Source organism: Notothenia rossii, assembly GCF_949606895.1.
Source record: "Notothenia rossii genome assembly, chromosome: 2".
In the NCBI taxonomy this organism is placed as follows: Eukaryota; Metazoa; Chordata; class Actinopteri; order Perciformes; family Nototheniidae; genus Notothenia; species Notothenia rossii.
The window spans coordinates 21599907-21612839 of NC_136904.1; the positions used below are offsets into that span (position 1 = coordinate 21599907).

The window sequence follows — 12933 nt, forward strand, 5'->3', positions numbered from 1 at the left end:
CTTAAAGGATCAGTTCACCCATGTGATCAAAAAGTATGATGGCATTAAGTAATTGGAAATTCTTGTTATTGCATACATGCCTGGCAGGAACTATTTAACAAATATACTAGCGAACTAAACTGTCTAGATTGTCTATTTTTAGAAGCCATGTTGAGAGTGGTGGATAAATTTATTAAGATTGGTTTATGGCAAATGTACCCATACGGTAATTTCTTCCCTTATCTCTTCAGTGGGACGCCATCACAGAGATGGATGAGCAGAACAGACCGATTCACACCTTCCAGGTCTGCCACGTAATGGAGCCAAACCAGAACAACTGGCTGCGGTCGGGATGGATCCAGAGGCAGGCTGCACAGAGGGTCTGGACAACATCACAGCATTTCTTCAGACATTTAAATCAAATGAAGTAGTGTTGAAGCAGGGCTTGGTGGGACATTATCTTAAGGTTGGGAAAGTGTCAAATTAACTGGAGCAAATGTTATCTTATAAGACGAATAAATGTCAGGACTGTAAGAAAAATATGAACTTAATATGCGAAGAATTTCGATACAGAAAAGTTCATAAGAAATCAAAGATCAAGAGCAAGATTTCTTCCTACTCATTACGTGGAGTACTGCTCATTAAGTCTGAAACAGAGCTGTATCAAAAGCTCCAGAAGTATTCATAGTTTGATCCCACCAAGTCAGTTTTTCAAAGACTGTTCACACATTTTATCTGATGAACATTCATAGGCTGTCATCCTTTTTTAGTATTGATTATTGTTTTTGTTTACTTATTTCATATTATTATAATATGTAAACAAAAAGCTGGTAATAGCTCTGGCTATGTAGAGCTTACTAAAAAATGTGTAATAGCCCTGTGTTTCTTATGTGTAATGAGCTTGCTTTTAAAAATATTTTAATTCAGGTGTATGTGGAGCTGCGTTTCACCCTGAGAGACTGTAACTCCATCCCTTGGGTGTCTGGCACCTGTAAGGAAACCTTCAACCTGTTCTACCTGCAGACAGAAGAGCAGCTCTCTGGAGGGACTCGCTTCAGGCCTACTGATTATGCCAAGGTTGGTTATTGGAGCCATACTGTATTATGAAAAATTGTGTTCTGTTGGGCTAATGGTATTAATCGGTAAGTATAATGAAGTTTGCTTGTTTCTTGTTGGCTTTAAGGTGGACACTATAGCGGCAGATGAGAGCTTTACACAGACGGATCTTGGCGATCGTGTTCTTCGCCTCAACACTGAGGTCAGGGAGGTGGGGCCGGTGACCCAGAGGGGCTTCTACTTAGCCTTCCAGGACGTGGGAGCGTGTATTGCTCTCGTGTCTGTTAAGGTCAGTGAACTGATGTGGAACAACTGATATTTGCATGAACTACAAAATCTATTTGTTTTTATTAAGACAGGCAGCTCACTTTAAGTTCCTTTTACATAAAGGTGTTCTACAAACGCTGCCCATCGACTTTAAGGAACCTGGCAGCGTTTCCTGACACAGTGCCACATATGGACTCCTCCTCTCTGGTGGAGGTTAGGGGTGCTTGTGTGGAGAATGCAGAAGAGAGAGACACACCCAAACTGTACTGTGGTGCCGACGGAGACTGGCTGGTACCCCTGGGCCGCTGTGTGTGTAGTATCGGCCACGAGGAGATAGATGGCTACTGCAAAGGTAAGACATGTGTTTGTGTTAAATTTAGCACAGAACACCAACTGTGTACTTGAACTAGAGATACAGAGAACAATCAGATAGAGATAGAGAAATGGGGAGAAGGTAAGGAAGAGGAAAATGCCTTGGATTACATTATCAGATCTCTAGGGCCTCTCCATTCAACTGCAGACGTTTGAGTTTACAGAACTGCAACTCCCTCCTCTCTTTCTAAGATCCTGCATCCTTCTCTGATCCTCTCCATCCACATCTCTCCTCACAACTCCACCTCCCCTCATCATCTTCTCTCCTCTCTTGTCCACTTGTTTACGCTTCACTTACACCCCGCCCTTCTTTCTCCTCCAAGTCCCTTTATTTGCTCTATATTCTTCCTTCCCTTTTAAGTCTCACTTTTGCTGTCTCTCATCACCAACCTCTTCTCCTTCTCCTGGGATCGTATAGAATAGGAAGAGATTATTGGAGTCACCAAGGATTTAATGACATTTAAAAATAATTACTTCTGCTTTGATATCAAACGCTCTGGACTCTATCAATTATTTGGTTCAAATGGGGGATAACTTCCTGTAATAACAAACAGTTTTAGGTTTGCTACTTTTATGTCTGCTGTTACATTTTAATCTGTCTTGGTAAATGACATGATGTCGTAGTTAAATGCAAACACTTTACATAAACAATCAAATCCAACCACTTTGATAAATGTTTTTTTTTTCTTTGTTTCTAATTACTTGTAGCATTTCTTAAATGTGGCCGATTGTTAGGGAAACCGATGAAGAAAAGGTTTTCCAGAAATAGATTTTGGCCTGGTTTCTCAATTAGACTGTGCAGACAGACTGGGGGCTAGCTGGCTAATTGCCTTCATTTGTTAGTTTCACAGCTAATTTAGCTCACACCTAGTATATTCTTTAACTCCGCCAACCCTGGCATTCATTAATGAAGCTCGAACTGACTGTTGTAATTAAGGCAGGTGCTAATGGAGCCATGCTGCATGATTACAATTGCAGGACACCGTTAGCGCCTTGCTACATTTGTAGATGTAAAGAACTCTCAGCTGGCTAGGGTGAAATTCATGTAGTACCCCTGTGGTGATGTGGTTACTCAGGTTATTACAGAGAGATCTCCAACAGTCATTAGTAAAGCTGATATGTAGGCCACGCTTTAAGATCTCCAACATTTGCTCTGCGGGGGTAGTTTTTCCTTTTTATCTTCTCCTCTTGTGCATGCTTCTTATTTATCCCTTTCCTCACTCATTCATCTCAGATATGTATTTAAACAACACAGAAGCCTGTCACCAAAGATTACTGACAGCAGCAGCACCATCACTGTGTGCCGAGTACATGTCCTACATCTTTATTCTCACCTTTCCTCCCCTTTGGCTAACTGGAGCTTCTCTCGATTGTACTGTAGCAACAGTGTCTAGGGGATCTTGGCAGCCGCTACATTGAATGGGTCAGTAACTCATGCAGCAGTAACCCACTTGGCACTAGAAAGCAATGTGCGTGTGTCTCTCGATTGAGATGTGTTCTACATGTTCATCCTAAGTTAAAAACCCAAGTTGTCAAAAGCTTCTATTGACATTTGACATTGCAATATTGATATCAATTGTGATATAAGCATAAACAGTCTATGGATATAATATGTTCTTAGGTCAAATAATAAATGTATTCAACTACATTAAAGATAAAATACAGAGTTCACATCATAACTTAGGAACCGGCAGCTGCCAAACTTTGCCGTGTTCAGATTCATTCATGAGAATGCTGAAGAGTGTTTTGAGTTGTACACAGTGACCTTTTTGGTTGTTTGCATCCAGTTATTAAAAATAATTGTCCCTGTAATGATAACAAATAATTTACACATTACTACATGTCCAATGTCAAGAGCATGTAAATAAAAAATTATAAAACTTTTATAAAACCTAAGCTACATACTCAATTTTGACTGAGATATAAAGGTTGTTCCCATTGTGTTCTAAATCTTTCCAAGAGTTATCTCTACACTGGATATGAACATATGACATTACTGTGTCTGAAAAAACAAGTATATGTCCCAAAATGGTTGTTCCTTTTTGAGTCCCCCCTCTCCGAAATGCGGTTGTTGCATCTGGGGTAAATAAAACCAGGGATACTGCTGTGCTCTATGGTTACACTATACAGGAGTTTTAGTCTATTTCTGAAATGTCAGGTAGCATTTATCAACTTTTATCTGCTTTGCAATCTCAAATGGCATCTTTGAACTCATTAACATGAGATTACAAGAGGGTATCAATAGTAACAACACATTATGGTCTTGAAAAGAATGATTGATGGCTTTAATAAATAATGGACAATTTGTATTTGTATCAATCATTTCCATAGGTCTTGCAGGGCTTGAGCTGTGATGAAGATGTGCACTTTGCAAGTAGTTGCAGGAAGTTTAGGCATGAACTTTAGGTGACTTCTGCTTTCTCCTCGTTTTCATTTTGGAACACTGCTTCAAAGGGTGCTGTGATCAAAGCTGTCTGAGAGGCAGCATGGAGAAAGAGCAAAAGAGGGAGAGAGCGGGAGAGAGCGAGAGAGTGAGAAAGAGAGAATAGGGAAAACCCCAGCGCTCCCAAATATAAGCAGAGCTCTGCACCAACACGTCGTTCTTTCCCTCCCAGCTGCCTAAACAAAGGCATCAGCGCTTATGAAACCCTGCTTTCCCCCCCGATAGCATTCTGCCAGACTGTTTTGACATCTCAATCGAGTGCTTTATTATTCCATTCCTTTCATTCAGTGTCAGCCACAAGAGGATTACTCAGAGATAGGTTGGTTATATGATGACCTAGATAAGGCAACATCATAGAGCTAATGCTATTTGTTCCACATCCTTTCGTCACGTCATATTTAAAAAGGAGGCAGTGAATTATTGCAGAAACTAATAGAGACTTCCTTTTGAATTCCATTTGAATCAGAATACATTTGCAGACAAGAACAAAAACCCATCAGTTGGCTAATGGGTTACACAATAAACAAAACATATTTTTAAGGTTTCAGCAAAACCTTTTGTATCTCATGCTTTTTGTTAACACTTACTGTGTTTTTCATTAGGTTGATACAAACACAAACATTTTTCTCTTATTGCACCAGGAAGTGAGGAAGCTAGTTAAATGAGATTTTTTTTAATCAAACAACAATGTCAATTAGTATTTCTCCATTTGCTCTTTTCTCCATGATCTATCCGTGCGAGTCCTCCAGAATGTAACACAACTTAGCTTGCTCACTGATGACCTCTGCTGTCTTAAGACACAGGACTGATCAGGCAGGAAAAGTAACACTTGTGACCTTGAATTGAGGTAAAGTTGAATAGGAAATAAGGAAATCAATACATTCTCTTAGTTCAGTTGTATGGTAGAGCTTCAACCTCTTCTGTCCATTTGCAGACTATGTTTACTGTGGCCTCTAACGCAGATCTGCCAGACTAGAGCATCACTCATTCTCTGTGAACTTCCCATCTGCATATCAAAGCTCAGAGTCCAGGGTAAACATACTCTCTGGATCCATCTGTTTCTGACAACATAAAGCCAAGAAAAAAAACGTCCAACTCTACACACCCAAACAACTCCAATTCTCTTAGTAGGCACGACATTACTTTACTGCAAATGTGAAGGGGATGAGCTTCCTTTGACTAAACCCCTGAAGGTTATCTTTTGAAACTCAAATCTCAAGCATGCTGCATAACCTAGAGATAGTTTAATCATTGCAAAGTATTTGTAATACTCTCAAATATTAATATTTCCATGGATCTTATTGTGATGTTATTAGAAAAGAGACCACTTGCAATGATGTATACCCACAGAGAATTAGCACCCACTCTGCAGCTTCCATCAGCTCTACAAAGATGTGCATTATCTTCTTATATCTATTGTTTTATTTTCAGCACAAAAAAAACACCAAAACCCACTTTTCAACACCAACTCAGTAAGTAAGCAACTTGTTGTTGAACTTGCGCTAAAAAGCGAGAGTCATTTTTCAATTATTCCCTTTGTATTTGGTGAACACCAATAAAGAGGAAGTGAGTAAATTGCTTCAGATGACATCTATAGCTCTATATCAGTTCCTAGCTTGCACCTTAATGGCCAGAAAAACTACAATGTATGTTTATTAGAGTAAAACTTTAGTTACTCAAGAGAAGCTATGATGCCATACCATATAGAATTAAGACATTGTGCGAGAATTTGTGAAAGTCTCATCGATAAAAAACTGTGATGGTATTTAAGCCTGCAACAATCAGTCAATAACTTGATACGTTGAAAAGGAATGGGCTAAATGTTACCTTGTAAAAGGTCGTTTTAGCAGAGAACCTTAAGCAAGCCAATTTTTGTGAAGATGTTTTCACATAAATGGATATTAAAATGGATAATGGAGGGAATTAAGACCTGTTTAACTCCTTGACCCTACCTCTTTAAGTAGCTTATAAAACATAATTAAAACTAATAATTCTGATATTTTTTATGAATCAAAGTAAATGTGGCGGCTCAATTTCCAGTTACGTTTGAGTCGCCGAGAGGCTAAACTTGTCTATAAACTGTGACGCCTTTTCGAAGAGAAAGTCCATACTGAAGCAAGATAGTTTTACGATATTTAATAAACGAAATCATAACATAGTAACTATGGACAAAATGGTCAACAGACAAAATTACAGCACAAGCTCAACCTCTGTCATCCGCACTCAACATCAAACAGGTGACTTACATAACCAAACCACACCCATGTGACAATTACCGGCAGTGCTCAACAAACAAATAAAAGTGACGTAAACAAAAAATAATAATACAAATAATGAACTTGGGCTAAGTAGCGTTATGGCACCTACAGTAAATCTTTAAACAAAAAGAAGATAATGTATTTCCTTAGCATTTCAATTATGTGGTTTTATCCAAATAACCACTGTAGATGAAAGGATCACTTTTTGACTTTTTGATAGTTCACACTGACTTGTTTTGTCAACAATTAGACATCTTATCTGGGACCCACTTATATATTCCTAGCACTTCACCACATGAACATCACTGGTACAGCAGTATTACAGTAGATCTGAATGGAAAAGGGTATTTTGTGTTCCTTTCATGAATAAGAATGTGTTCATGGCAAAAAAGCCAAAGAACTGAGGCTGATAGAGTACAAATAAGATATAAATTCCCGCCAGTGTGTGTGCATATGTGTCAGAGACGTTTTCAAACCTTTTGAAAGAAACAGTGGTATGAGAATTGTAATTGCTTTTTGTTGGTGATTTTGCCAGCAAATACCAGAGAGGGGGGAGCAGCTGGAAATTCAAATGAACTGGTGTGTTTGTAGCCTTTGGCAGGAGCTCAGCATTGGAAGAAAGTAATAACCAAATGATTGAGGTGACTCAAAAATAGCAATCTTGCTGACAAATATACTCTTCCCATTACAAGCTAATCAGCAATGTGATTTTGGCAAGGATTTCTGTCTGCTTGTCGAACCCTCATCTCATCCATTATATAAATATATTTATACTCAAGTATGTGCACCTGTTGCAGACAGTTATTTTTTCAGATATTGGACAGTCATCAAATTGTACTATCATTTGAGGTGGCTGGGAACAAGAAATTAGTTTTGCTATTTCTAAGAAGGTCCGAGCTCAGTTCAAGTCTCAGTGGAAATGGACAAAGAGGAGATATATTCAAAACAGTCCAATTCGAATTTCATCAAAAATAATGTTCCATGCTGCTGGTGTGACATAGTTCACTACAGGTCTCTACACAGAATTGAATTATCAGTTGAAGGAAAAACTGAAAATTGATGGTATGCGATTGAAAATAGCACTGTTACAAATGTCTAGCCTCAGGTATATTGAATCTGAATCTCAATTATTTTAGGAATATAAGTACCAGCAGCAGTTCAATTCAACTACTTTATTTACCAAGACAATCCACTGGAGCAGCTTGACACTATTCATAACAGTATATGAAACTATTCACTGTATAATAAAAAGGGCTAATATCAACAAAAGGATTAGAGTGGTAATATTTCTCAATGGAGGCAAGAATTGATCAGACAATAAAAGATGTATGTAATATGGTCTGTCACTAAGAAAATGAGGAAGAAAATAAATAAATGTGGCTCCCTACGGCTGTCATACAATAAAGGCTTGATTATATTTCCCAATGTTGCCTTTTATATCATTACATTGTCTGTCTAATAACAGGCATATTTACTTGATACTTTTTCAAATTACTCCACCCCATGCACAAACATAATATTCTCATACAAATCACTTTAGAATACGTTATATACCAATGTCCATATAATATAATATTATTAGTGCTTTATTGCTTTTCTGATGAGATGAGTCTGTGAAGGAGACAATCTGCAACAGTGTGCCACCTTCAGATAGATCTTAGCTAAAGAGTGAAGGGTAGCACAGCAGAAGACATGGGGAAAAGAAACATATTCAACAAAAAAACAAGAGAATGTAGCAGAGCAAAACTGTTTGAAACATTGGAGGGATAAGTAAAGGAGAATTGGTGTAAAAAAATGAAGGGAAAGGTCAAACAAGAAAGAACTTTAGAAGTAATGAGATAGGAAAGTGAACTGGGTTAAGGGACAGGAAGATGGAGAATACCTAAGTAAGTAGAATGGACCATTTAAGTGGAGAGAGGTTTTAGTTTGGAAGCACTCTTTGCTTCGCTATTTTTTAACCTTCCCTACAAACAATACAAAGATACTTCTGCCTGTTTTCAAGGATATCTGGGAGTAGTGTTTCTAAACCTGCTCAGCAAATTACCTTAGAAAACCTGTAAATGTTTTTTTTTTTAAAGAGTAAAACCTTTTTATTTGTATAATATGACAAAAATATTAAGTCTCGATCTTGTTCCAGCATTCCATTATTAAAGTTAAACTTGTGCAATGCCTGTTCTGCAGAGGTGGGAGTAGTACTTAAAGCTTGTACTTTAGGAAAAGTAGAAATACCAGAGAGTAGGAATACTCTGTTCTGTTACAAGTAAAAGTCCTGCATTCAAAATCTAGCTAACAAGCGAACTTCAAATTAACACCAACAAGATGTGATCTGCGAAACGTTAGTATGTTACCCATCCAGCAAGTTTTCTATGCTAATAGTGTAAAGTTAATTTAAGCAAACAGTCCATTGGTTAAAATAAAACGTATAACGTTGTTTATTTGTAGTTTCACAACGCAGTTATCGCAGTGTTAAATCAACATTTTGGAGGTAATCATGGCTAGCTCTTACCTGGAATTGAGTGGATCGGGTCCGGGTCAGGTCCAGCTGAAGACTGGTCTAGAAGGAAGGCCAAGGGCGCAGCATAGAAGGCTCCAAAAGCAGAACCTTTTCTCCACCAAAAAGAGAACGAAGATCACTGATGTGTAATGCTTTCACTTAATCAACACATATTGCAATTTATTTGCCTTTTCATTTTTGAGTTTTGGATCTAGATTTTTGTCAGTTATTTGCAATTTAAATTCATGCAGTTGTGTTAATATGGTTTTCCCTTAAACTGCATTCACATGATACGCGATGTGCCCTTTCGGCGCAGAGCCTTGCGGTGAAAATAGCTAGTCACTCGCGACGCTTTATACTGCTTTCATTTGATTAGTTGCTCATCGAAAGGTCAGCTGTAAACGAGGTCAAATTTGAAACAATTTGAACTTTGAAAGCAGCTCTTGGAAATTTCGAGCAATGCGCAACCTGTGTGCAACACCCACGGTTGTGCTTCTGCCTAGCCGGTTGGCACCGCTCTCTCCATTGAAACACAACGGCAACGTGATGCAGCTTTATTGTTCCAGCGATACACGTAGTACACTCGGTTTACCCAGTTCGTGTTGATATTCCCAGGTGAGGTGACGACGGGACTTAATGAGTTTTGCGTGTTGTCACTTGTCACCTTGCTACGTTAGCAGTTGATTGTTAGTGACCATTGCCTTTCAGGTGGTCGTTATAAACCACTGGCTTTAACCACAATAACCTAGTATTCTGCGTTTGAAGAAACTGCATACGAAATGAAGCACCTGTAATTTGTAACGTATCGTTTTGGTGACTTTCCACAAGTGATAAGCCTACTAGGCATTTTTTGTACGTGTTTTTGGAAGAAAATGAGCATTACAGGTGTGTGCCATTTGTTAGACTGGACAATGAACAGCAACATTTGCTAATAAGCATGTGGCTTTGTGAGCTACAATAATCCATAGTATCTCAAGAAATAAGGTCAGACCACAGGTGAGAACAGATCAGAAGGAGCTTGAAATAATAATTAAATGTGTGTGTGATGATGAAAAAGCAATCTCATGAGAAGCATTAACCTTGTGTAACTGGCTTCTTCCTCCCCCTCTCTTTTTTACTAGCCTGTAAACCTGGCTTCTTCAAGGCATATGCTGGGAACACTAAATGCACCGATTGTCCACAACATAGCTCGAGCCATGACCAGGCCGCCACCATCTGCCACTGCGACAAAGGCTTCTACAGAGCTATCAAAGACTCCTCTGCCATGCCTTGTACGAGTAAGTAAAGTCGTTAAAAAAAACTATTTAGTTTCTGTTTGCATGTCTGCAACTTATTTAAGTTAGTTGTGCCAACTATTACCCATCCATCTGCTTTTTTCATTCTGGGAAAATTATAGTCCTAAATGTAAACATATTCAGATCTGTATCCATGTCTCAACTTTGCAAAAAACATTTATTATGATGTACGTAACTCATGGCAATAATACATTCTGACAGAAGCATCCATAATTGACAAGAAACGTGGTGGACTGAAACACTTCACGCTCTGAAAGCTTGCCACTCTCACGCCTACACACAGATATTCAAAGACACACTCCAGTACAGATGATCACTTTGCCAAAATAGACATTGTGAAGTTTTGAAAATTGGTAAAAAATCTAATCTGTGTACCATCCAGGAAATTGACACATATGGCTATTGGAACAAAAATACTCCATAATAACTTCAAAGCCAAACGCCTTCATACTTAAACACACACACTTAATTGTGCACCTTGGCTGTGTTATTTCGATAGCACATATACAAAAAATATGTGGACCTTTGCTGTCCCTTAATTGACAGATTTTGGTAATCATGTGTTAACTAGTTTTATCCTTGAGTTCAAACAAGTGGTATATAGTTGCTGTTATATTTAGTACTTATACGTATCATAGGAGTTCTTTCTCCTCATTTCATCATTGTATGACACATGGTAGACTACTAGTGGCTGTAAAGTCGGACATATCACAATGTGAACATTGATCATGTGTTTTGTCTCTCTTGTTTGGTTATCGTCTTACTTACCAAACGCCTCTACTGTATATGTGTTATGCTGTTTTGCTTCAAGGGTATTTCTGAAAAAAAAGATCTCTAAACTCCGTTTTTCTCTCTCCAGGGCCTCCGACGGCTCCCAGGAATCTGGTCTCGTTGATCAATGACACAGCTCTCTTCTTGCAGTGGATGCCTCCTAGCGATACAGGAGGCAGGAAGGACATCACTTACAACATCCTGTGCCAGCGCTGTGAGGAAAGAGATGGCGACAGTGGTGTGGCCCAGTGTGAACCATGTGGGCCAGACCTGCGGTTCATCCCGCGGCCGCTTGGTCTGACTGGAACCTCTGTGGCAATTTTAGATTTTGCAACACACGCCAACTACACCTTCCATGTGGAGGCAGCGAATGGCGTCTCTGGGCTCGGGGTGTCTCCACGCTCGCTGGCGAATGTTACCGTCAATACAAACCAAGCCGGTGAGTGACAGAGCTCTTCTTCACTTTAGTGCATCTTTCCAATTCTGTTTGATGTACTGTCTTCACATCCTGCTTTGGTAATTATGACGAGCAGATTAATTCATATTGATATTCACAAATTGGATTAGATTTACAATTACTTAACAAATAAATTAAACAGATAATGGTTATTTGATCAACAGACATTAACTTCAAAATATTTTTTGTTGTCATTTATTAATAAAAAATGACACACAGAATTCAGAGTTTTCAACTTGGGCTCCACAGTCTCATTTGAACACTATTTTCGGATTAACCTATTTACATTTGTATTTATTTATTAATAATTAGAACAGATTTTAGTGGCTTCAATTCATTTCATAATATCAATCTATTTTAAAACATTTTGCAGGGCTGAAAAGGTACATAAGCTACAAAACATTGCAATACATTAATCATTTTAATCCTGCTGGCACTGGCAAAATGGTCGTCTGGAGTGGTGGGAATTTTCCCGATGGACCATTTAGCCAGCGGGATGGCAGGGAGCCAGGCAACACCGATACAAATGTTAACAAAATGTTAAAAAAGCAGGTTGCAAAAACTACCAGGATTCTTCACAAGCTCATCTTGCCCGAGTCAAAACTACCTAACCTGGATGAGAATTAGTCAAAGTCAGCTTTATTATCAATTTTTTTGTTTGTGTGTACAGACAGAGAGATCGAGATTAACAAGGTATTCAACAGAAACACTGAATTTAAACCACATTTTAATCTCCTTTCTTGGAGTGCTTTGCTCCTGCATCCACCACATACCATTTGGGGCATTATTTTGAGTATCTGTGGACTGGATTAGAGAGACAATGTTAGGCTAAATGCTTCTGCTCGCTGATATGCTGCCAATATGAAATGAGGCCGTAACGGAACTGCGGAAACGGACCCAAACGATAACGGGTACCAAGGTGGATAGATCTGCAATCGGAATGCTCTGTGGGGCCAAACGGCTCAGTGTGTACGTCCTATACGATCATTTCCTGATAACGATTAAGCCATAGCCCCAACTCTGCTGCTCACTGCTGTAGCATGGTGTGTAGCAGTGTTGGGCAAGTTACTTTTAAAAAGTAACTAGTTATAGTTACTGCTCTCAAAAAAGTAACTAGTTACTTTATTAGTTACTAAATTATCAAAGTAACTAGTAATCATCATCATCCTTCTGGACCTGTCTGCTGCATTAGACATGGTGAACCATCAGATCCTCCTTCGCACTCTCCAATAACTTGGAGTTTCAGGCACTGCACTTTCCCTCCTCACCTCATACCTCAAAGACCGTACCTACAGGGCTACGAGAGGGTCCGAGTCCGACCCTTGTCAATTAACTACAGGGGTCCCTCAGGGCTCTGTTCTTGGTCCCCTCCTCTTCTCCTTGTACACAAACTCGCTCGGGTCTGTCATTAGCCCGCATGGTTTTTCATACCACTGCTACGCTGACGACACCCAACTAATTCTGTCCTTTCCCCGCTCAGAGACCCAGGTCGTCGCACGCATCTCTGCTTGCCTAGCAGACATCTCTCGGTTGATGTCTGC

At 39.1% G+C, this 12933-nt stretch overlaps 1 protein-coding gene across 1 annotated transcript in view; it reads left to right on the forward strand.

Annotated features, from left to right (window-relative positions):
* LOC307030103 (ephrin type-A receptor 6-like) overlaps window positions 1-12933 on the forward strand; it is a 58871-nt gene that overhangs the window by 18371 nt on the left and 27567 nt on the right. The window contains 6 exon segments of the mRNA XM_079666315.1: window positions 231-359; window positions 907-1056; window positions 1163-1324; window positions 1426-1654; window positions 9991-10146; window positions 11024-11374. Of these exon segments, the coding sequence (XP_079522441.1) occupies window positions 231-359; window positions 907-1056; window positions 1163-1324; window positions 1426-1654; window positions 9991-10146; window positions 11024-11374 (1177 nt within the window).